We start from the raw sequence: 23565 nt of genomic DNA, 5'->3' as shown, positions 1-23565 counted from the left end.
CCTTCTTCCAAATCACTGCATGGGGCAGGGACACAGGAGAGCAATCCACTTCCTCAGCTCTCAGTTCATGGCCTCGCCAATCCAGCTCCTACCTGTTTCTTCCATTCCATCTCCACCCATGTGCCCCACACTCCAGCAACAGGCAGTTTTTCTACTTACTTGATCAAGATCCATGCTCTCCCCTGCTCACCCCTGCTCAAAACTCTCCTGTATTCAGAACACCGGCTCCTCCCTCTCCAGCTGACCTTTTGTATGACCTGTCTTTACCCTCCTCCCCTCTCCACCTGCCACAAGTGTACTCAGTTCTAACCCTTCTTTTCCACTCTTCCCCTAGATCAAAAGCGATTGCTAATTTCCTTGAGCACATATGGTATTTTCTTTTACACCTTTCTCAGAGCACTATTTTGGGTTTCCGACCTAAGTCTTATATGCCTCTCCTTCTCTTCCCGAACAGACTATAACTTTTGAGAGGAGGAACTTGGCAGTGTGCACAGTAGGCGCTTAGAATGAGTTTGTCAGAATTGGCTTCGTGCAATGTGTGCCTCCAGGAAATGTACACTGCCCACATCTGGACACTCCATCAAGATTGTTGTCTTTAAGCTCCAGATGTGGGTGCTTACGGCTGTGCGTGCCAGAACGCCATGGTGCCAGGTGTGACTTCTTGGCAGCTGCCCATCAGCACAGAGAGGAGACAGCTGTGTCTGTGATACCTGATTGGACCTGAGACTTTGGGCCTGGTGGAATTTCCAAGGGAGGAGGCGGGGCAGGTGTATACTTGTGTCAACACAGGACAAAGAGGGCTTCTGATAAGTGGCTCCTGAAACTGAGGGAAGCAGACAGCGCTTTATCAGTGTTTGGTTTTGAGTCACTGCAGAGAAAGAACTCCAGTATCGACCCACAGGAAACTCTACCATCCTGTCTCCGGGGAGACAGCTGAATCTCCCCGGAGACGCTCTCCCTGGAGAGTCCTACAGCGGGTGGGGAAGAGTACATGGATAGTAAAGGGGAAACTCAATTGTGCAAGCTGCAATTTCTCACATCCAAAACTTGACTGGTTTTTAAATTATGAAGGAGCAGCTGAGGGAATAAACATGTTTTAAAAATTGCTAGAATGGTTACTAAAGGCTGGGCACAATGACTCATACCCCTAATAACAACAAGGGTTATTTGGAATGCTGAGGCAGGAGGATTGCTTGACCCCCAAGACTTCAAGACCAGCCAGGGCAACATAACTAGACCTTCTCTCTCTCAAAAAAAAAAAAAAAAAAAAATGGCTGAGCAAGACCCCATCTCTAAAAATAGCTGGGGGTTGTGGTGGGTGCCTGTAGGCCTAGCTACGTGGGAGGCTGAGACAAGAGGATCACTTAAGCCCAAGAGTTTGAGGTTCCTGTGAACTATGACACCATAGGACTCTACCAAGGGTGATAAAACAAGACTCTGTCTCAAAAATAAAATTACCCAGGTGTGATAGCACATGCCCGTAATCCTAGACACTTAGGAGCCTGCCATGGAGGATCAGTTGAGCACAGGAATTTGAGGCTACGGTGAAGTATGATTGTGCCACTGCACTCCAGCTTGAAGAGAGACCCAGTCTCTCTAAAAAAAAAAAATGCAGAATAAAGAGAACTTATAACTTATATAGATTGTTGACAAGAATATAAACTGGTACAGTCACTATGGAAAACAGTATGGTGATTTCTCAAGAAGTTAAAAATAGAACATCTCCATCCAGGTAAACATAAAAGATGCAAAGTCTCCATCCTTTTATAAGGTCAAGCAATTTTCAGTACTGGGTATTTATCCAAAAGAAAAGAAATCAGTACATGAAAGGGATACCTGCACTCCTATGTTTATTGCAGCGTTATTCACAACAGCAAAGATATGAAATAAACCTGTGTCCATCAGTGGATGAGTGGATAAAGAAAACGTGGTAGACATATCCAGCCATCAAAAGGATGACATTCTGTCTTTTGTAGCAACGTGGATGTACCTCAAGGTCATTCTGTTAAGGGAAATGAGGCAGACACAGAAATAAAGTGTACATATTCTCTCTCATATGTGGGAGCTAAAAAGAGTCAATCTCATGGAAGTAGAGTCAACTGACAGATGACACAGGCTGGGAAGGGGAGGGGTGACGATCTTAGTGTTCAATGGCACAGTAGGGTTGCTGTCTATTTCAAAGTAGCTAGAAGAGAGAACTTGAAATGCTCCCACACATCCTCGGGCTAGGCATGGTGGCTTATTCCTGTAATCCCAGCACTCTTGGAGGCTGGTAGATGGATTGCTTAAACTCAGGAGTTCCAGACCAGCCTGAGGACCATCAAGACCCTGTCTCTACTAAAAAATATATAGGGAAACTAGCCGGGCATAGAGTGCCTATAGTCCCAGCTACTCAGGAGGCTGAGACAAGAGAATTGCTTGAGTTGAGCCCGAGGGTTTGAGGTTATTATGAGCTATGACACCAGGGGCACTGTATTCAGGGCAACAGAGTAAGACCGTCCTAAAAAAAGAAAGAAAGAAATGATAAATATTCTAGGTAATGATACTCCAAGTACCCTGACTTGATTATTACGCATTATATGCATGCAACAAAATATCACTTGTACCCTATATATATGTAAAATATTATGTATCAATTTAAAAAGAAAACCATTTGTTTATGTTACTTGAGAATTATCACAAGTAGCAAAAAAAAAAAAAAAAAAAAAAAAAAAGCCAACTGTTCCAAACAAATATACTTCTATGATGCTAACTACAGATTGACACCTGCCTTTGAATTCTCTGGCTGTCCTGCTCATCTGTCTCTTCCCCAATATTCCTGGCAGAGCCACACCAACCCTGAGCAGGAAAGAGCTGCAGGTTTGCATGGTGGCAAATCAATGACTAGGAGACCAGGAGGCGTGGGCTTTCCTTCTGTCTTTGCCTCTAACTAATTGTGTGACTTTCATCAGCCTCTCTATGTGATGGAGGAATTGGACTCGTCAGTTCTAATAAATGTAATAGGTACTCCTCTAAAGAGGCTCTGAATCCAGATAAGGCAGGAAAATTCTGGGCTTGACAGGTTTCTGTACTCCAGAACTTTTCAGGTATGTGCATTATAACTTGTCAAGAGGCAGAGTCTGTGTCCCAGACTTACCTGGCCACAGAATTCTTTTGCTCCCACAAACTAGCGCAACTCACGAGGGGCCGCTGGAGTAGAGACGCTCTCAGTTCCCTCTCAGAGCTTCCCTTCCCGGCCCAAGCCGCCCGTCTCACTGTGGTTTCCTGTCTGGGCCCCACCTTGCCTCTGCATATGTCCTGGCATGTCCCACTCTGCCACTCCACTCCCACTGATCATCCTCTCCATGCCAGTAAAGTGACCTCAATGTCTTCATTTCTCTGCAAATCTGGATCCATTACTAATTATCAAAATGTAAAAAATGACATGACCTTTAAAAAAAAAAAAGCAATACCAGAAAGTACAAGTAAAGACAATTAAAATTTATCCCAATTCTCACCACTCAGAAATAATTCTAACAAAGCACTTTTTTTTTATTTTTTTGAGACAGTCTCACTTTGTCCCCTTGGTAGAGTGCTGTTGCGTCATAGCTCACAGCAACCTCAAACTCTTGGGCTCAAATAATTCTCTTGCCTCAGCCTCCCAAGTAGCTGGGACTACAGGTGCCCTCCACAACACCCGGCTATTTTAAGGGGGTTTCACTCTTGCTTAGGCTGGTCTGAGCAAGACAGATGAGCAGGACATCCGCTGAGGATTCAAAGGCAGGTGTCAATCTGTAGTTAGCATCATAGAGTCCACCTGCCTCTGCCTCCCAGAGTGCTGGGATTATAGGTGTGAGCCATCGAGCCTGGCACAAAGCACTTTTATTTATTTATTTACTTATTTGCAGTTTTGGCTGGGGCCGGGTTTGAACCTGCCACCTCTGGTATATGGGGCTGGTGCCCTCCTCCTTAAGTCACAGGCACTGCCCACAAAGTACTTTTAAATTGATTCTACAACTGGTAAAAACTAATTTACTTATTTATTATTTACATAGTGCTTCAATTATAAATATGTCTGGCAAAAGATTTGAAACAGACTGAGGTTTTAGAAACTCCTATATTTCTTGCCAGGTGTGGTGGCTCACACCTGTAATCCCAGCACTTGGGAGGCCAAGGTGGGTGGATTGTCTGCACTCACAGGTTCAACAACAGCCTGAGCAAGAGTGAGACCTCCCTGTCTCTAAAAACAGCCAGGCATTATGGTGGGCACCTGTAATCCCAGCTACTTGGGAGGCCGAGGCAAGAGAATTGCTTAAGTCCAAGAGTTTGAGGTTGCTGTGAGCTGTGACACCACAGTACTCTACTGAGGGTGACAAAATGAGATTCTGTCTAAAACAAAAAAATAATAATAAGTCCTATATTTCTAAAACATTAGATGTCAAGACCTAGTAATGAGGGTTACTGTAGTATTAGTGGAAAGGGTTGTTGAGGGTTGAATTGTGTCTCCCATAAAATGGATATACTGAAGTCCTAACCTCAGTATCTCAGAATATGACCTTATTTTGGAAAGAAGATTATTGCAAATGTGTTAGTTAAATTAAGATGAAGTCCTGGCCAGGTGAGGTGGCCATGTACCTGTAATCCTAGAACTCTGGGATGCTGAAATATCTAGATTGCTTGAGCTCAGGGGTTTGAGACGAGCTTGAGCAAGAGGGAGACCCCATCTCTACTAAAAATAGAAAAACTATCTGGGCTTAGTGGTGATTACCTAAAATCCCAGCTACTCGGGAGGCTGAGGCAAGAGGATTGCTCAAGCCCAAGAAGATGAGGTTGCTGTGAGCTATGATAACACCATGACACTCTACTCAGGGAAACAACAACAACAACAAAGATGAAGTCATACTGGAATAAGGTCGGCTCTTATTCCAACATGACCAGTGTCCTGATAAGAAAATGACAGAGACACCAAGAGAAGAATGCTATGTGATGATGAAGTTGAGATTGGAATCACCAGTGATACCAGAAACTGAGGGAAAGGCATGGAACAGATTCCCTCCCAAGAGTAATTAGAAGAGCAAGTTCTCGACCACACCTTGATCTTAGATTTTTGGCCTCCGAAACTGTCAGGCAATACATTTCTGGGTTTAAGCCCCCTAGTCTGTGGTACTTTGTTATGGCAGCTCTAGGGTTGGTGGTAAATTGAGAGATGCTATGAACCTGGACATGCCAACCCTCATCTAATGGGCCGAGGACTCCCCAGGCAGAGGTGTCCTGGAGGCTGTTACTCACACAGGCTCCGATCTCTTCCCAACTCTGAGTGCTGTCAAGTTCAATTGATCCTCTTGCCTCAGCCTCCCAAGTAGCTGGGACTACCGGCCCCAGCCACAATACCTGGCTGTTTTTGGAGACTGGGTCTCGCTTTTGCTCAGGCTGGTCTAGAACTCCTGAGCACAAGCAATCCAGCACACCTGGCCTTATCTTTTGTAATTTAAAAAGTGATCTTCTGTATGTTTGTTTGAAGGCAGTCTCTATACACTTGCTGTATAGCACACACCGTGATCATCACTCTTTTCACGATGCATTTTATTCATTTACTTTTCTGTATCTTCCACTAGTTCATAAATTCCCAGGGGCAGAGGGAATGTGTTCACCTTTGTATTCTACCATGGGGCTTGGCTCAAAATAGACAATCAATAAAAAGTAGGTGAACTATTAAATAAAGGCAAAAATACAGTCCTTAACAGTTTCCTTATCTTGGTTAAGTTTACTAAGTCAATTCTTTAACATAAACACAGATCCATTCAGGGTGTGTGTCCTTTCCTATCATTTTTAAGTTTTTTTTTTCCTTTTAATTATAAAGAGCTGGAGGCAAAAAAATAAAAAATCACAAAATTAACTACACCCACACACACCCTAATTACGAAGACCAAATCAAAACCAATTTACAAGCTCTGGCTCATCACTTTGATAGCTGCTTGAACTAATCCTGTAATTTATATCTACTAACCACTGTTATTGTCTTTCTCTGGGAATTAGGCAACCTGGGAAAGGATTCCAGAAAAATTTCAACACTACTGACAGTCGTGATTATTAATTTTATTAATGCCGTTAATTATCTAGTGGCCAGTCTTCTAAATGCTTACACCCCATCTTAGAGAAGAATGTGTTTATAGGATTGCAGCCAAAGGCAGCCCTGAGAGCATCCACTGGGAGTCTCCAGGCTGTTTAACCTCTTTTCAAAGACCCTGGGGATCTCCCTCCTTTTCCAGCTGCCCGTGCGAGTCCTTTTTTCACGTCTCTGGGTCACTAACACACCTCTACACCTGGACAAGGGAAGCGCCCGCCAGTCTGGCCCTCCTCCCGCGCCGCTTCTCCGGGTCTGGGAGTCCTTCTCGGCGGAGGGTGGGAGGGGGCGGGGCGGGGCCGGGGCGGGGCCACCGGTGATGCGGGCTCCGCCTTCCTCCTCCAGTGCCCAGTCCGCTTCCTCCCCAACGCCCGAGCCGCTGGCTCCAGGAAGTAATTGCCAGATCAGCTCTGTCTCTAAAGAAAGGAGAGGTCTTCATTCTCCCGGAAATTGGGGGGAGGGAGGAGCGGGGCACTCAATCACTCTTTGGTTTTCCAAAAATTACCCCTTTTAGCGTCCGTAGGGCTCTGGATTTCTCTTCGGCGACAGGTGTCAGATTTTGATTTGAGAATCCCCCTGCGGACCTGGTCCTCGATGCACATATTTCCTTTAGTGAATCCTGGAGTTGGCGGGCTTCAGTGACGCTCCTTAGGAATCCTATCAACTTCTCTTTTGTCCCGTTTGCCCTTTTTACCTTGGGCAGGGAGTGGTCTTGACGAAACTTTCTTAAACTGGCGAACATTTTTCAGAGAGAGAAGAGCAGCCAAACCAAAAGCTGGGATGTTCTGAGTGGTGCGGGGGTAGCAAAGCACTCAGAGGGGGCTGCTGTGAAGGGCTGGGGGCTGAGCCCCATTCCTTTCCGGGGAGTATCTGGAAAGGTGTTTACTAAGATGCTTTTACTGCTCCCTGCAATCCTTCAACATTTCCATGTGAATTTTCTAAACACACTGAAAGACTCCACCCGGGCTGTTCTTGCTTTTAGAAATGTGCACGTAGTGAGGCAGGAAACCCTTGTTGGGAGCGTCAACGGAAAAGAACCGGAATTCTGTAAAACTTAATATTAAGAGGTTTATTCTGAGCCGAACATGCGCGACCTTGGCCTGGAGAGCCACTCCCAAAAAACCTTGTAAGTGGTCTTGCTGTGGCTGGGTTACACTTTAGTTTTATACATCTCAGGGAGACAGGAATTCCATGTAAAGTCACACATCAATACGTGGAAGGTATACATTGGTTTGACCAGAAAGGCAGCATCTCTCAAAGCAGGGAATTATAGGTTATAGGTAGATTTAAAGATTCTTTGATTTGTAATTGGCTGAAGAAATGAATCCTCTTTTAAGATAAAGGAGTCTGTTAAAGAAAGCCACTGGACATAGACCCAGAGATCTGTTAATTGAAGATCTGCAGGTACCATCTCATTGTCCTCTCGCCCTATCTGAGGCCTGTTAATGAGTTACAAGATGTCTCCATGAGGGGAGGGAGACTTGAGGAGGTATTGTGGAGGGAGCCCACACAGACAAAAACACTCCCAGGAACCTGCTGAAGAGGGAAGTGACTTTATTCACCTGTGGAAGACTTGGCAGACTAGCGTCTCCAAAACCAAGCCCACCGACTCAATTTCTGGCCTTCCTTTTATACAGTCTTAGGGCTTAGATGCACATGAAAATCAAGGAAGGTCAGGCAGGCACATGCCCTTGATCCACGCCCTCCCCTCCTCAAAGACAACAGAGGGTTGGGGCAGCGCCTGTGGCTCAAAGGAGTAGGGCGCAGGCCCCATTTTCCGGACGTGGCAGAGGTGTCGGGTTCAAACCCAGCCCCCGCTAGAAACTACAAAAAAAAAAAAAAAAAAAAAAAAGACAACAGGTCAAGGAGGTTACAAGGTTACTACCAGTATATGGATTCAACATGTATCCTCTGAAGGGCATGTAGATAACAGAAACACCTGCTGCAGTGGGGGATGTAATTAGTAGCTTGGTACTTATCACTGACTGCCTGGCTGATGCCTGAGCAGAGATACTGGGCCAGAGTACACGTCTGCTTCACTCCCCTGCCTCAGTGTGTCTGACTTCCCTTCTTAATGTCAGCAATTCAGCTTTAGGGTATTTCTGAGGTCCCCTTGGCCAACAAAACCAATATGACTTTAATTCACAGGAGCAAATAGCAGGGTAGGCCTCCTACCCATCCACTTTTTTTTTTTTTTTTTTTTTTTGAGACAGAGCCTCAAGCTGTACCCCTGGGTAGAGTGCTGTGACATCCAGCTCACAGTAACTTCCAACTCCTGGGCTCAAGCGAGTCTCTGCCTCCGCCTCCCAAGTAACTGGGACTACCGGCACCCACCACAACACCTGGCTATTTTTTTTTTTGGTTGCAGCCATCATTGTTGTTTGGCGGGCCCGGGCTGGATTCGAACCCGCCACCTTAGGTGTATGTGGCTGGCACCTTAGCTGCTTGAGCCATAGGCACTGAGCCCCCATCCAGGCACTACTAATACAGAGTTGGAGGTTAAAGCACATACAGTAAGAATAAGATGGGGTCTGTCAGGCGAGGGCAGACATGACACAGCTGGTCTGGTTGGTTTAGGTCCTAAGTGACCTTCACCCCTTGTCTCCCATTCTTACTGTTTTATAAATTTAGCTCCCACCCTAATGATGCCTATCTGGAGTAGTTTAGGTGGATTGATTTAGTAGATTAACTTTATTAAATCATAACTTTGTACACCGATGCATTTTATAGGGTTCAGAGTACTGCTTCAATATACAATGTGCAATGTTTACATTGAACTAAGTAACACATCCATCACAATTATACTCATTTCTTAATAGTTTTGCAATGTACCACTGCATCATGCACATTAGCTGAGGTCCCCCCAAATACCTTCCCTCCTCCTGTAACTCTCCTCTCCCCTCTTCCCTTCTACTTTCCAGACTATGTTTTGCCATTCATATGAGTGTGTAGGTGATTATATATTGATTTCATAGTAGTATTGAGTACATTGGGTATTTTTTTTCCCATTCTTGAGATACTTTACTAAGAATATATTCCACCTCCATCCAGGTAAACATAAAAGATGTGAAGTCTCCATCTTTCTTTATGGCTGCATAGTATTCCATGGTGTACCTTTACCACAATTTGTTAATCCATTCATGGGTTGATGTAGGAGATTAACTTTTGAACTGGATGTTATCATAGGTCACTGAGTTTTGCTGAATATTATTTGGAATGGGTTGGTGTAGTCTTTGCTATGAACTTTTATGTATAAAACTGTAATATTGGAAATGGAAGAACAGAACAGTCTTGGAGAGGCCACTCGCACTATTCTCCAGAATCCAAGCCTTCTGACAAAGTTTGGTGGACCTATCTCTGTCTCTCCATATTGGCTGACAGTGGCAGGTGGCTGAACCTCTTTGTCTGGCAGAGTTGAACTTTCTGCTCCTATTCTCCTTCTAGGGTTAAGCATATGCATGGCTTCGCTAAAGGAGTCAGGTCCTAGGAGAAGTCACGTTATGTTACGGACAGCACATTCAGCAGAGGAATGAGAAGGCCCTTTTCTCTTTCTTTCCTCCATCCCCTTTGCCACACAGAAGGGTCCCTTTGGGTTTTAAGGAGACTGATTGCCAGATTTGGAAGAAGCAGGACTCTGTGGGTGACATACAACGTTGGATGAAAGACAGAGGGGCTCTTAAAATGGTAAGAAAAAATGGAAAAAATGGAGAGTTTCCTTAGAGGACTGCTAGGGGACACTGTGGTGTTGATCAGGACGCTCTTGCCAGGGTGGAGTGAGAGCTGTTAGGATAGGAGAGTGCAGTGGTTCTAAAACTCTTTTTTTTTTGAGACAGAGCCTCAAGCTGTCCCCTGGGTAGAGTGTCGTGGCATTACAGCTTACAGCAACCTCCAACTCCCGGGCTCAAGAGAGTCTCCTGCCTCCGCCTCCCAAGTAGCTGGGACCACAGGCACCCGCCACAACGCCTGGCTATTTTTTGGTTGCAGCCGTCATTGTTGTTTGGCGGGTCCAGGCTGGGGATTCGAACCCGCCACCTTAGGTGTACGTGGCTGGCGCCTTAGCCAGTTGAGTATAGGTGCCGAGCCAGTTCTAAAACTCTTAAAACATCTCAGGACCCCTTACACTCTTAAGCATTACACAGGACACCAAGGAGTTTTTGTTTTGTATCTATGCATTTTTACCATATTTTAAAGATAAAACTGATAAATTCTAAAAATATTCATTCATCAATTTAGAATAATCATCAACTCTATTAACATTAATATTACTATAAACAACTATATTTTCATAACAAAGTATTTGGTGAGAAGAATAGGATCATTTAGAGCTTTTTTTTTTTTTTTGTGAGACAGAGTCTCAAGCTGTTGCCCTGGGTAGAGTGCTGTGGTGTCACAGCTCACAGAAACCTGAAACTCTTGGGCTTAAGCAGTTCTCTTGTCTCAGCCTCCCAAGTAGCTGGGACTACAGGCACCTGCCACACACTGGGCTATTTTTTTTTCTTTTAGTTTCTTTCTCAGCGCCCTAGCCACTGAGTTACAGGCACCACCTATTTTAGAGTTTTATAAAACACTAATATTTGGCTGAGAAAACAGCCAGATAGATCTTGTACCTGCCTCTTCATTCTATCTGTTGCAATATGTTGTTTTGGTTGGGGCATATGAAGAAAGTGCAGTCTCACACTGAAAGCACATGTACTGGGAATAAGATGGAGTTAGTCAGGCTAGGGCCGACATGGCACAGCTGGTCTGGTTGGTTTAGGTCATAAGAGACCCTCACCCCGTCTCCCATTCTTACTGTTTTGTAAATTTAGCTCCCACCCTAAAGATGCCTATCTTGAATAGTTAAGGTGGAGTGGATTGATTTAGATTACCTTATATTTTATGTTTTTGAGACAGAGTCTTACTCTGTCACCTTCCGTAGAGTCCTATGGTGTCATAGCTCACAGCAACCTCAAATTCTTGGGCTCAAGTGATTCACTTGCCTCAGACTCCTGAGTAGCTGGGTCTATAGGCACCCATCACAATGCCTGGCTATTTTTAGAGATGCGGTCTCCCTCTTGCTCAGGCTGGTCTTGAACCCATGAGCTCAGGCAATCCACCTATCTCAGCCTCCCAGAGTGGAGTTTAACTTTTAAATTGGAATTTTGTACTAGGTCACTGAGTTATGCTGATTATTATTTAAAATAGGGGTTAATGTGGTCTTTGCTTTAAACTTTTATATATAAAACTGTAATTTTAGAAGTGAAAGAACAGGTTCGGCACCTATAGCTCAAGCGGCTAAGGTGCCAGCCACATACACCAGAGCTGGTGGGTTCGAATCCAGCCCAGGGCTACAAAACAACAACTAAGACCAAAAAAAAAAATAGCCAGGTGTTGTGGCGGGTGCCTGTAGTCCCAGCTACTTGGGAGGCCGAGGCAAGAGAACTGCTTAAGCCCAGGAGTTGGAGGTTGCTGTGAGGTGTGATGCCACAGAACTTTAACCAGGGCAACAGTTTGAGGCTCTGTCTCAAAAAAAAAAAAAAAAAAAGAACAAACGAACGAACAGAATAGTCTTGGAGAGGCTATTCTCACTGTTCTAGAATTGCTGGCCTTCTGACAAATAGCTTGGTGGACCTAACTCTATCTCTACATATTGGCCAACAGTGACAGGTGGCCAGACACTGTTCATCTGGTAACAACATGGATATGCAGCCGATGTAGTTGGAAAACAGAACATCACAAATCCCCTGCAAGGGTCTTAGAGACCTAGGGTTCACTTTTTTTTTCCTTTTGAGTTAGAATCTCTGTCCCCCTGGGTAGAGTGCCCTGGCATCAGCCTATTGCACAGCAACGTCAGTCTCTTGGGCTTAAGCAATCCTCTTGCCTTAGCCTCCCAAGTAGCTGGTGTTGCAGGAAGATAAGGGCCTGGCAGAGACACAAACACCTAAACACCAAGATATGGAGGAAGAGCTTTATTTCAGCCGGCAGAGCCACGGCGGACTAATGTCCAAAAAACCAATGCGCTCCCCGATTGTCTCTGTGCTTTTCCTTTTATCTCCAGCCAAGGGTTCTTTGTCCATGGGTACCCTTCTCACTGGTCAGTTTGAACTGAGCTGGAGAAGGGGGCTCAGGCTTTGACATAAGGGGAAGCAGGCATCAGTTTCAAGGTCCTAGGAAGTTAAGTTTCTACAAATTCCTAAGAGCTGAGTCACCATGGGGAGGATTTTGTTCTTTGAGACCTTACATTTTCCAGGTATCCCCGCTCACTGGGACTACAGGTGCTTGCCACCTTGCCTGGCTAGTTTTGCTATTTTCTCCAAAAATAGTTGGAGGGGGGTCTCCAACTCCTGTGCTCAAGTAATCCACTTAGCTCAGCCTCCCAGAGTGCTACAGAGTGCTAGGATTATAGACACGAGCCACCCTGCCTGGCCTCTTAGGGTTTTATTTAAGCCAGTTTATTTTGGAAAAATCTCAGCTGGCATTGTAAAGGAGGTTAAGAAAAGAACATTAATTGGATAATGACCCTGTCTTTTTTTTTTTTTTTTTTTATAATTTAGCCACTTTTCCACTAAAGACGGCAGAAATGGAAACTAAAAACTTTGAGACCAACATGGGCATTACTGCCAGGGGCCTGGTGGCACATGCCTATAATCCTAGCACTTGGGAGGCCAAAGGAGGTGGATCACTTGAGCTTAGGAGTTTCAGACCAACCTGAGAAATTAGCTGGTCATTGTGGCAGGTACATATAGTCCCAGCTACCCAGGAGTCTGAGGCAAGAAGATCGCTTGAACCCAGAAGTTTGAGGTTGCCGTGAGCTAGGTGGAGGCCACTGCATTCTCGAGTGGAACACCAGAGTGACTCTATCTATTAAAAAAAAAAAAAAAGATGTGGTATTATCCATGATCCCACAGACACAGAAATACAAAGGGATAGTAGAGCCCTGTCTGGTAGTTGCATTTATGCTTGGATGGGGCCTCAGAGGCCTCACTTTTCTTCTCACAGTAGAAGAAAAATCTTTGGGAGCCAATTTTAACTGCTGGGTGCAGGTGTTTTCTTCAACAGTCTAAATAAATCTTCAGCTAATAAACATTTCAATAAATCTGTTCCGGTGCACTCTATTTCTTAAATGACACAGCCAGAGAAGACGGAACAGATGAGCTTGGATCCTGCCTCTGTAACGGATGCTGGGATGTAAGTGAGCTCAGTCTTACACATTCCACAGGGGATACTAATCGGAACCTTAGGATGCACCCTCAAGGTCATGGTTCATTCAAGCCGAAGATTTGAAAGCATTTCTTTATACATAAAAAGACAGTCATGAAGCTGTAGTTTTGAGCAACAGCATAAATTTATATGAAATTTCAAAACTGTGTCCTTCCCTCCCTTTCCCCCCTTTCTGGTATGTACTATTTTAGTTTGCAAAAGATAAATACGTGCCAAGAAGTTAACTAGACATGGACTAAAATTAATTTAATCTTCATGTGTACCTTGGAAGTGTGAAGCTAGTTTTTCTTGGCAACTTTGCATAGTCAATTCATACAAACTTCATCTCTGTGAACATAGGTCATTCTTTAGAGGTGGCAAAGTGATGTGTCAGAATTTGGGGCAGGTATAGTTGGAGAAAGCACATTGTAAACCTATCATTTGAGGCCAGGCAAGGTGGCTTCTGCCTGTAATTCTAGCATTCTGGGAGGCCGAGGTGTGTAGAATGCTTGAGCTTCAGAGTGTGAGATCTGCCTGGGCAGAAGCAAGACCTCTATGCTCCTAAAAATAGAAAAACTAGCACGGTATTGTGGCAGGTGCCTGTAGTCTCAGCTACTTGAGAGGCTGAGGCTAGAGGATCTTTTGAGCCCAAGGGCCTCAGTTTGCTGTGAGCAGTAATGATGCCATGGCACTCTACCCAGGGCACAGAATGAGAATGTCTCAAAAAATAAAACCTCAGGTTCTGCCTTACACACACACCTCAGGGCTTCTCCATAACTCCAAATAGAGATAAATTAAATCATTTTGAAATGTTTTATTTTCTATATGGCTGAGGATCTACCTATAAGAGAAAAGGCTTTTCAAGTTTTTATTGTACATTTCCTTTTAACATTTTATACTGAATATTTAACAACCTTTCCCTGAAAACTCATCCTTAACACAGGAGACTGGACTACATCATCAATTAAGTGATGTACCTAGGGTCTGAGGTGGAGGGTGCTGTTGGCCTCCATTGTGATAAATGTCCAGTTTGCTTGTCAAATTATCATTTTGTTCTTTTTTAGACAGGTTTTGTCAGCCAGGCTGGGGTGTAGCTGCACAATCACAGCCTACCGTGACCTCTAACTTCCAGGCTCAAGAGGTGCTGCTGTCTCACCTTCCTGAGTAGCCAGGTCTATAGGTGCAAGCCACCATGTCTAGGTCATTTTTTTTTTTTTTTTTTTTGTAGAGCTAGGGTCTAGTACATTGCGAAGGCTGGTCTGGAACTCCTGGCCTCAGCCTCCCAGAGTACTAGGATCACAGCTGGAAGTCTCCATGCCTGCCAAGCACAGATGTGTTAACTTCCATTTCTGTGCTACAGCAGCCTCACTCCCTACTTACATTTGCGTTCTATTCCGGATAGAGGAATGCACCACGTCACCGAACTCCAAGCAAGTGAGGCGCAATGAAAATTTCATTAGAAGCAAGACATAAACACACAAACACACATTCCACTGGGGCTGACCTACTCCACTTAGAACATTTCCACCAGTCTAAAAACTGTTTTACTTCTGAAGAAAAAAATATTTTAAGTCCCCAGTAAGTATCTGTGTAGAGAGCTCTATTGTTAATAGTTCTTCTTGTCTATAAAGGAGTTTTGGGCTCGGCGCCTATAGCTCAACCGGCTAAGGCACCAGCCATGTACACCTAAGGTGGTGGGTTTGAATCCCCAGCCCGGACCCGCCAAACAACAATGACGGCTGCAACCAAAAAATAGCCGGGCGTTGTGGCGGGCGCCTGTGGTCCCAGCTACTTGGGAGGCGGAGGCAGGAGACTCGCTTGAGCCTAAGAGTTTGGAGGTTGCTGTGAGCTGTAATGCCATGGCACTCTACCCAGGGGGACAGCTTGAGGCTCTGTCTCAAAAAAAAAAAATAAAGGAGTTTTGTTCACCCATGGCAGAAGCCTTGGCTATACATTCCCAGACTTGTCAGTGATGAATCTTTGGTAAGAAAACAACACAAGATAATTTTGAGTGAATTTTAATGTCCTGGAGCCTTGTTGCTTCACGTATAATAAAAAGTGCAGGTCAATAAAAATGAAAATGAGGTAATAGGTGAAACAGGTAAAATAACCTAGTAAGTGCACAATAAAGGATGATTATTATTTTAGCTGGAATTCCAATGGGCAACAGCAATAGCAATATGTCTATTTACAATAGGGTTTAAAAAATCGTTCATTGCCTTCCCCTCATCTACCCAGCAGGAATTAACGTTAGCCTGCTAGGCTGTCTGATAAGACCAGTGAATGTGGAGACTCAACTATACTCTATTCTCTTGTGTAACCGACAGGAAAACAGAGGGCCCAGAAGTGTGTGCAGCCTGTCCACAGATATGCATGTGGCTGAGCTGTGTCTAGGACCAGGGCTCTTTTTATCGAGTATCTCTTTCATTTATATGACCCTTCATGTTTATAAGGGACTCCTTAGCTCTATGATCTTGTTTATTAAACTGTATCACTCAGCTCATGGAAATTGCTTCCTCTCATCCTCCCTTTTGTCTTTGGGAGATTTTTTTGCATTCTCCAACTTGTATTGCAGCAGTTGATTGAATACTGACCTTTAAATTAAAAAAAAAAAAAAAAGGTATGTGTACACACAGGAAGGAGTACGTGGAAGAAACAGCAGCAGGTCTCCCTGGATAACCCAGTGTAGGCACAAAGCACAATGGAAGATGCTCTTCCCACCTGAGTTACTTCCGACACTTTAATGCTAGTGAGCTCAAAAAATGCTTACTTTTTGAAAGAGGCTTGGGAACATTTATGGGCTACCCTTTAATGAGTGTCATTTTAAAATAGAAGGGCCAGCCCTCTTCATATAGTTTTTGCAGTAAATCCTTCCAAGAATCAAGAGGGAAGATAATTCATTTCTCCTCCTGCAATTTTTTTCTTCTTCTTTTTTCTTTTTGTGAGGTTACTTATTAAGGTATAGGTAGAAAACATTAAAAAAGATAAGAGGTACATTTTGCATGTGAAGGAGGAAATCAGACAATAGATGCAAAAAAGAAAATCTCTGTAGAAATTAAAAGTCAGAACTTGGGGGCAGGGTGGAAGGCAACACATTCTTTTTATAGAGCTGTTACGCACAGTTCGACTGTCCTCAGAAGCAGGGGTGGGAAGACACACACGCTTAACTGCAGAATGAGGCTGGGGGTTAGCCCGACAGCTTCAAGACTGGGCTGGCGTCAAGGGCCTTTTCCAGAATAGGCCAAGGAAGATAAATCCACTTTGGTTTTTAAGGCTTTAGTCAGCTCGGCCGCCAGCAGCTCGTGGAGGGACACTCCGTCGTGAGAGTACACCCAGTTCTTCCCAGTCCAGTCATAGCGCTTGGGCCCACTGGAAGACAAAACAAATACACAGTAAGTCCACGAGGACAAGACCTTCGGAAAGATCACTGATGCCACCAACGCTGCCAACCAAGAAATGGACTGGAGAGAAGCACCAGACAGTAATACTTAACAAGGGACATTATATACTTGATTTCTTGTCTTAGGGTCTTCCATTTAAGAACAGTCACACACTTTATCCTCTGTGACGATTCACAGAACATTCTCGAGACCTGTAAACACATGACCCTTATGGATGAATATCCACATACCACATTCTGATTTCTCGTTTTTCTACCTCACATTTCACACCTGCTACGTTACACAGGTGTCTTTAAAATTATGATTTTTTGTCCCACTGACATAATTTGTGCCTTACCTAAACTTTTATTAATCACTGAGGTGAAATTCATATAACACGAATGTAACCATTTAAAAACGAACAATACGGCGGCATTTAGTGTTATTCACAATGTTATGCAAGCACTACCTCTATCTAGTCCCAAACATCTGTCCCCCAGAAGGAGTCCCCTCAGTATGCAAGGAGGACAGGTTCTCGTACCCCCACAAATAACAAAATCTGTGGATGCTCAAATCCCTAAGTGACACTATTTCATATAACTTACACACATTCTCTTGTATACTTTAAGCTATCTCTAGATTACCTGTAATACCTATAACGCAAATGCTCCATCGTTGCTATACCGTTTATTTATGTTTTTAATTATTGTATTCTTTTTTTTCCTCAAATATTTTTGATCTGCCGTTGGTTGAGTCTACAGATATGAAACTCTAAGGTAAGAGGGCAGACGGTACCCAGTGAGCGGTTGTTCACTGTTCCCTCCTCTGTCAGCCCTTCAGCAACTACCTAAACTATTACATTTTTGGCTCGGCGCCTATAGCTCAACCGGCTAAGGCGCCAGCCACGTACACCTAAGGTGGCGGGTTTGAATCCCCAGCCCGGACCTGCCAAACAACAATGACGGCTGCAACCAAAAAATAGCCGGGCGTTGTGGCAGGCGCCTGTAGTCCCAGCTACTTGGGAGGCGGAGGCAGGAGACTTGCTTGAGCCCAGGAGTTGGAGGTTGCTGTGAGCTGTAATGCCACGGCACTCTACCTAGGGGGACAGCTTGAGGCTCTGTCTCAAAAAAAAAAAAAAAAACTATTACATTTTTTTCTTCTTTTTTGTAGAAAAAAGAAGCCTTTATCACCCTCAGTTGAATGTCATGGTGTCACACAGCTCACAGCAACCAGCAACCTCCAAGTCTTGAGCTTAGGTGATTCTCCTGCCTCAGCCTCCTGAGTAGTTGGGACCACGGGCGCCCACTGCAACGCCTGGCTATTCTTTGCTGCAGTTTGACTGGGACTGGGTTTGAACCCACCACCCTCAGTATATGGGGCCAGTGCCCTACCCACTGAACCACAGGTGCTGCCCATTTTTTTTTTTCTTAATTCAATGTTAAATCCACGAAGTTGCAAGTCTGATGGGCCAGTTCATCCACCTCAAGCTCATCTAGTAAGCAATGCCAATGACATGTGCCTTTCACTTTGAGAATGCTGTATGTGTGTGGACAAGTTGGTAGTTGTAGATAAATCTGCCACAGCTTATCAGATGGACACGACATGTATGCCAAATTCTACCTCATCATGGCCGCATGGCTAGGGGTGGACATAGCATCAGGTGACACTGCCCCGTGATGGCACTATGTTGAAGGTAAGAGCAGAGCACGTGAGGAGCCTAAGGAAGGGGATACTTGAGTCACCCTGGAGCACTCTCAAAGACAGGAGAGCTCTCCCAAAGACACAGGCTGGGAGGAGCTTGCCAGGGAGAGCAGTTTGGAAGGGAAGGATCACCAAGGATTCTTATGTTAGCAACCAAATGCTGGGGTTCCAGCATGTCCCAATAATCCAGACCACATCCAGGGAGAACATTCCCTTGGCCCTGTACTTAGAGGCTGCTACAATGTGGCCAGGCAGAACCTCCAGACCCTTCCATACTGCTCCAAGGGTTGTGAGCCAGGCACTAACATTCAGGTGTCCCCCAGACCTCTCCTTTATTCCATCCCAAAACTTCAGGGTGGGCAAGGTGGCCAAGAAACATTGCTTATTCCACAGGATGTGAAAAGTGGTCAACTAAAAAAACCCCAAATTAGCCCTCTGAAAGATATTTTGGACCAATATAAAAAGCTGAGAAGGGTCAGGTGTGGTGGCTCTTGCCTGTAATCCTAGAACTCTGGGAGGCCAAGGTGGGTGGATTGCCTGAGCACATGAGTTGAGATCAGCCTGAGCAAGTGCGAGACCCTGTCTCTAAAACTAGCCAGGCGTTGTGGCGGGTGCCTTTAGTCCCAGCTACTCGGGGAAACTGAGGCAAGAGAATAGCTTGAGCCCAAGAGTTTGAGGTTGCTATGAGGTATGAAGCCATGGCATTGTAGACAGAGTGAGATTCTGTCTCAAAAAGAAAAAAAAAAAAGCTGATAAGGAAAAGAAAAATTTTTTTTTTGAGGAACATGAGTGATGCTGCTATAAGCCATGACGCCACAGCACTCTACTCAGGGTGACAGAGTGAGACTGTGTCTCAAAATATAAAAGTACACTTACAATAGGAAGTTATTATCATCCAGCTGTATATTCTTCGGACACAGCTAGAGTAGGATCCAATTGCTGGTTGGTGTGTCCAAATACAATACAGACTTTTCCAGTCTCCAGATAGGGAGAGAATTCTTTCAGTGAAGCCATCACAGCTGATATCGGTGCCCTGCCTTGTATTTACAAAGCCTCGGATCCCCAGAAGTGATTCCTGGATTTGAGCTGATCCCCCCAGTTGCCTGCACCAGTTCCTCATGCTTGGCCATGTTCAGGAAGACAGCTCTAGGCCAGCGAGGCTAATGGGCCCATGCAGGTTAAAACCCTCCAATCTCCAGAAAATGAACTGGGTCTACAGGAGCAACACGATCTGTGAATTAGGTCCTTACTAGAAAGGACAGTGACTTCTAGTGTTGAACTAGGAAGACTGGGATGAAGGAGGCAGAACAGCTTTATTTATTTAGAAGAAAGAATTACACATCACAGCATGACAAATGGTATAATATTAACTGCCTAAAAATGAGGTCAATGATATGGGGTAAGGTTATAATTTTTAAAAATGTAAATACCATCAAGCTTTCAAAGAATGCCAAGCTGGTTCTATTTGAGCCTTTCCCAATTCACAGACAAGTTCTCTTTGGAAGTGCTAATGTATGACTGAGGGAGGCTGGTCTGAGAGCATTTTGTGGGTGTTTCTGTTTTACTTTGACAACCACTTCAACAGCAGCCTGACTGATGAGGGAAGAAGGATGCCTCTCTCTATATGTTCTCACGCTTTCAGATGCTGGGCAGGCCCCATTCTGTCTCCAACACAATCTTTTATTTTGCTAGATTGAAAGCACATCAATGGAAAAGGCAGGAGGAATTAAATGTCTTGAAAAGCAACTTAAAACACTCTATCTTCATAGGGTACAGGACCCAGTTTTGCAAAGGGAATTCAACTAACCTTTTAGCAGAGACGCTCAAAACAAAGAAAGGTCAAACTTTCACTTGCTTTTAAGACAAAGTGCACCTTGTTCAGATGCTGCAGTATCAAAAGAAGCTTTTCAAAAGGTAGGGCAATGATTTTTTTTTTTTTTGAGTCAGAGTCTTACTTTGTCGCCCTTTGTAGAGTACCATGGCGTCACAGCTCACAGCCACCTGATTCTCTTGCCTCAGCCTCCAAAGTAGCTGAGACTACAGATGCCTGCCACAATGCCCAGCTATTTTTGTTGTTGTTGTTGTTTTAGTGGGCCCTGGCAGGGTTCGAACCCACCAGCCCCAGTGTCTGTGGCTGGTGCCCTAACCACTGAGCCAAGGGTGCTGAGCCAGGGCAATGATTTAATAGAGAAAAACTATCTAAGCCAGGTTCTGAGAAATTATAAATGTTTCATCTTAGACCCTAACATCTCCCTCTGCTTATGATAAGTCAAATTACCAGTAAGGAGAAGTTATATAATCAGAGTAAACTTTCCTACAGAGAATAAGACAGCTTATAAAACATCCCGAAGGGCTTACTTACATGGATACTGGCATACCAGGGTGACACATTTTTTTGTTTGTTTTGAGACAGAGTTTCACTATGTCACCCTCGGTAGAGTGCCGTGGTGTCACAGCTCACAACAACCTCCAACTCTTGGGCTTAAGTGATTCTCTTGCCTCAGCCTCCCAAGTAGCTGGGAGTACAGGCGGCTGCCACAACGCCCGGCTATTTTTTGTTGCAGCTGTCATTGTTGGTTAGCTGGCCTGGGCTGGGTTCAAACCTGTCAACTTCAGCCTATGTGACTGGCACTGTAACCGCTCTGCTACAGGTGCCGAGCCCAGGGTGACACTTCTTAAACGGCCCACCATGTCACATTTCAACTGAGTTTAATGATCACAGATTTTGACTTCTGAGCATACCTGGATGGAGAAGATAACCAGATCTGCTTGTTTGGAGTCTGCTTGTTGATCACATAGGTTCCTAGATCTCCACCCAGTTTAATTGTTAAGACGCCACTCTAGGGGATCAGGTGGAATGAAGCACGAAGAAAATAAAACAAGACCAAGTTAGCACTGTGTCATCATTGCTTCGTGTTTTGTTATCTCTTCACCCTTTCCATTTGTGTGAGTACACAGTTTGCACCATAAAAGAATGTCCTTAATTTAGTATTTACAAAGAGGAGATCATGTAGAAAGAGGACAGCTTTCAGAATCAGAGTAGGATTAATGACACTAAATGTTTACATCTCCTACACTTTTCCCTACCCTGTGAGTCGGCAAGGTGGAAATAGTAATGACGCTCTGAGTGGCAATGGTCTTGTCTGAGGTCTCAGAGCCAGCATTTGGGACTGTTGGCTTGCTGCCCTCAACTACCAACCAGAACATACCAGAGGACGTTAAAAACTGCAGACTCCAATTCTATTAGAGTACCATGTCAGCCCAACATCAGACACAGTCCATTACAAAAAAGAAAAAAGGAAAGAAAGAAAGGACTTAAAGCACCTGTTTTCCTTGGCTTAGGAGAGCAATAGCTTTAGCTTTGTTGGTAGAAGGCAAAAACTCCAGACTGGGTTTTTTATTTCCAGACCCTTCCCACGCATCTAACAAGCTTCTCAGACACTTCTCCAAGGCTTTATTTTCCTCTAAAGGGCCTTGAATTCCTCAAAGGACTGGTTAGTCCATCTTGGACCAATAAATGCTCATTTAAATTTGAAAACACTCTTTCAACAAAGGCGTCCTTTACTCCTCAGGCCTCTGGCCTCTTGAGAATGAACAGGATAAGAAAGAGACAGCTACAGGGCTAAGTTCCCCAGATGGGAACTGGTTAGCAGGAAGGAGCCTGCCACTGCCCATCCTGTGCATGACTTGCAGGGTTATTCAGCAGCCTTTCTGTGCATCCCAGAGCCTGCATCCAATCAAGGGGCCCTGAATGATTCTTACAACACTGCTGCAAACACAATGCACTATTTAATGCCGAAGGGTAGAAACCACAATGACATAACTGGTAGGAATGGATAGGGGGACACCACTGGGTTCTTTTTTTAATAATCTTTTTTCTGATTCACACAGTAATGCACAGAAATCACTGGGAATATAAAAACATAAGGAAAAAACATTGGTTAAAATAACACTTCAGGGCTAGTTTAGGTGACATAGTGAGACCCCATCTCAGAATTGGCCAGGCATGGTAGCATGTGCCTGTAGTTCCAGCTACTTGGGAGGCTAAGGCAAAAAGATTGCTTGAGTTCAGGAGTTTGAGGTTGCTATGAGCTATGATGACACCACTGTATTCCAGCCTGGGTGACAGAATAAGACCCTATCTCTGTGCCAGGGTAAGTCAAAAGTAGTCAAAAGCATAGAAACAACACTATAAATATATATGTTTTATTGTCAGTTAAAAATAAATGAGTCAGGCGGCACTTGTGGCTCAAGGTGTTGGGGGTAGGAATCATTATCCCAATTTTCCCACTTTTACCGACATAGAAAACAGAGGGTCAGAGTAGAAAAGAACACTCAGCACCTGGCAAAGTTAATCTTAAATCCAGGTCTGTTTGGGTTTAAAGACACTGTTCTTTCCATAATGCGAACCATCCTCAATCTCATTAACCAGCGATATAAGGTATTTGCTCTCAGGTAGCAAAGGCCTGAGTTACTCTTTTTACTATAGAGAAACCATGTGATATTAAATTTACCATCTCAACTGGCTTTCAGCATACAGCTCTGCAGTGGTAAGTATATTCACATTGTGACACTAGAACTCTGTACACATCAGACGCTGACTCTCCCCAGCAGCCCTTGATAATTACCTGTTTACTTTGTTTCTATAATTTTGACTTATTTATTTATTTGCTTGCAGCTTTGGCCAGGGCCAGGCTCAAACCCGCCACCCCCGGTATATGGGGCCAGTGGCCTACTCCTTGAGCCACAGGCGCCGCCCGACTCATTTATTTTTAACTGACAAATAAAACATATATATTTATAGTGTTGTTTCTATGGTTTTGACTACTTTTGACTACTTCGTATAAGTGGAATTATATAGTATTTATCCTTTTGTGACTTGGTCCAGTTGTTAAATATATTTCTTAAAAGGATTAGGATTATACTGTACATAAGTTGGTTTTTTCCTTGAAACCCAGATTTACTGTTTTGGCAGGACTACATTTCATTTATTTAAAAACTTCTTGAGCCAGTGCTATGGCTCATGCCTGTAATCCTAGCACTCTAGAGGCTGAGGCAGGTGAATCTCTTGAGACCAGCCTGAGCAAAGTGAGACCCTATTTCTACTAAAAATAGAAAAATTAGCCAGGTGTTATGGCAGGTGCCTGTAATCCCAGCTACCTGGGAGGCTGAGGCAGGAAGATTGCTTGAGGACAGGAGTTT

At 44.3% G+C, this 23565-nt stretch overlaps 1 protein-coding gene across 1 annotated transcript in view; it reads right to left on the bottom strand.

The window, feature by feature from the left end:
- Positions 1 to 16131: 16131 nt before the first annotated feature.
- FXN (frataxin) overlaps positions 16132 to 23565 on the bottom strand; it is a 25204-nt gene continuing 17770 nt past the window's right edge. Inside the window, exons 4-5 of the mRNA XM_003783046.3 lie at positions 21106 to 21203; positions 16132 to 16651 (exon numbers count right to left, since the gene is read on the bottom strand). Of these exons, the coding sequence (XP_003783094.1) occupies positions 16501 to 16651; positions 21106 to 21203 (249 nt within the window). The 3' untranslated portion in view covers positions 16132 to 16500. The remainder of the gene's footprint in view (positions 16652 to 21105; positions 21204 to 23565) is intronic.

The sequence above is a fragment of the Otolemur garnettii genome, unplaced genomic scaffold (assembly GCF_000181295.1).
Source record: "Otolemur garnettii isolate 467f Iridium unplaced genomic scaffold, OtoGar3 scaffold00006, whole genome shotgun sequence".
Lineage (NCBI taxonomy): Eukaryota > Metazoa > Chordata > Mammalia > Primates > Galagidae > Otolemur > Otolemur garnettii.
The sequence above is the reverse complement of the archived record's forward strand: the minus strand, read 5'-3'. Positions and strand labels throughout refer to the sequence as shown.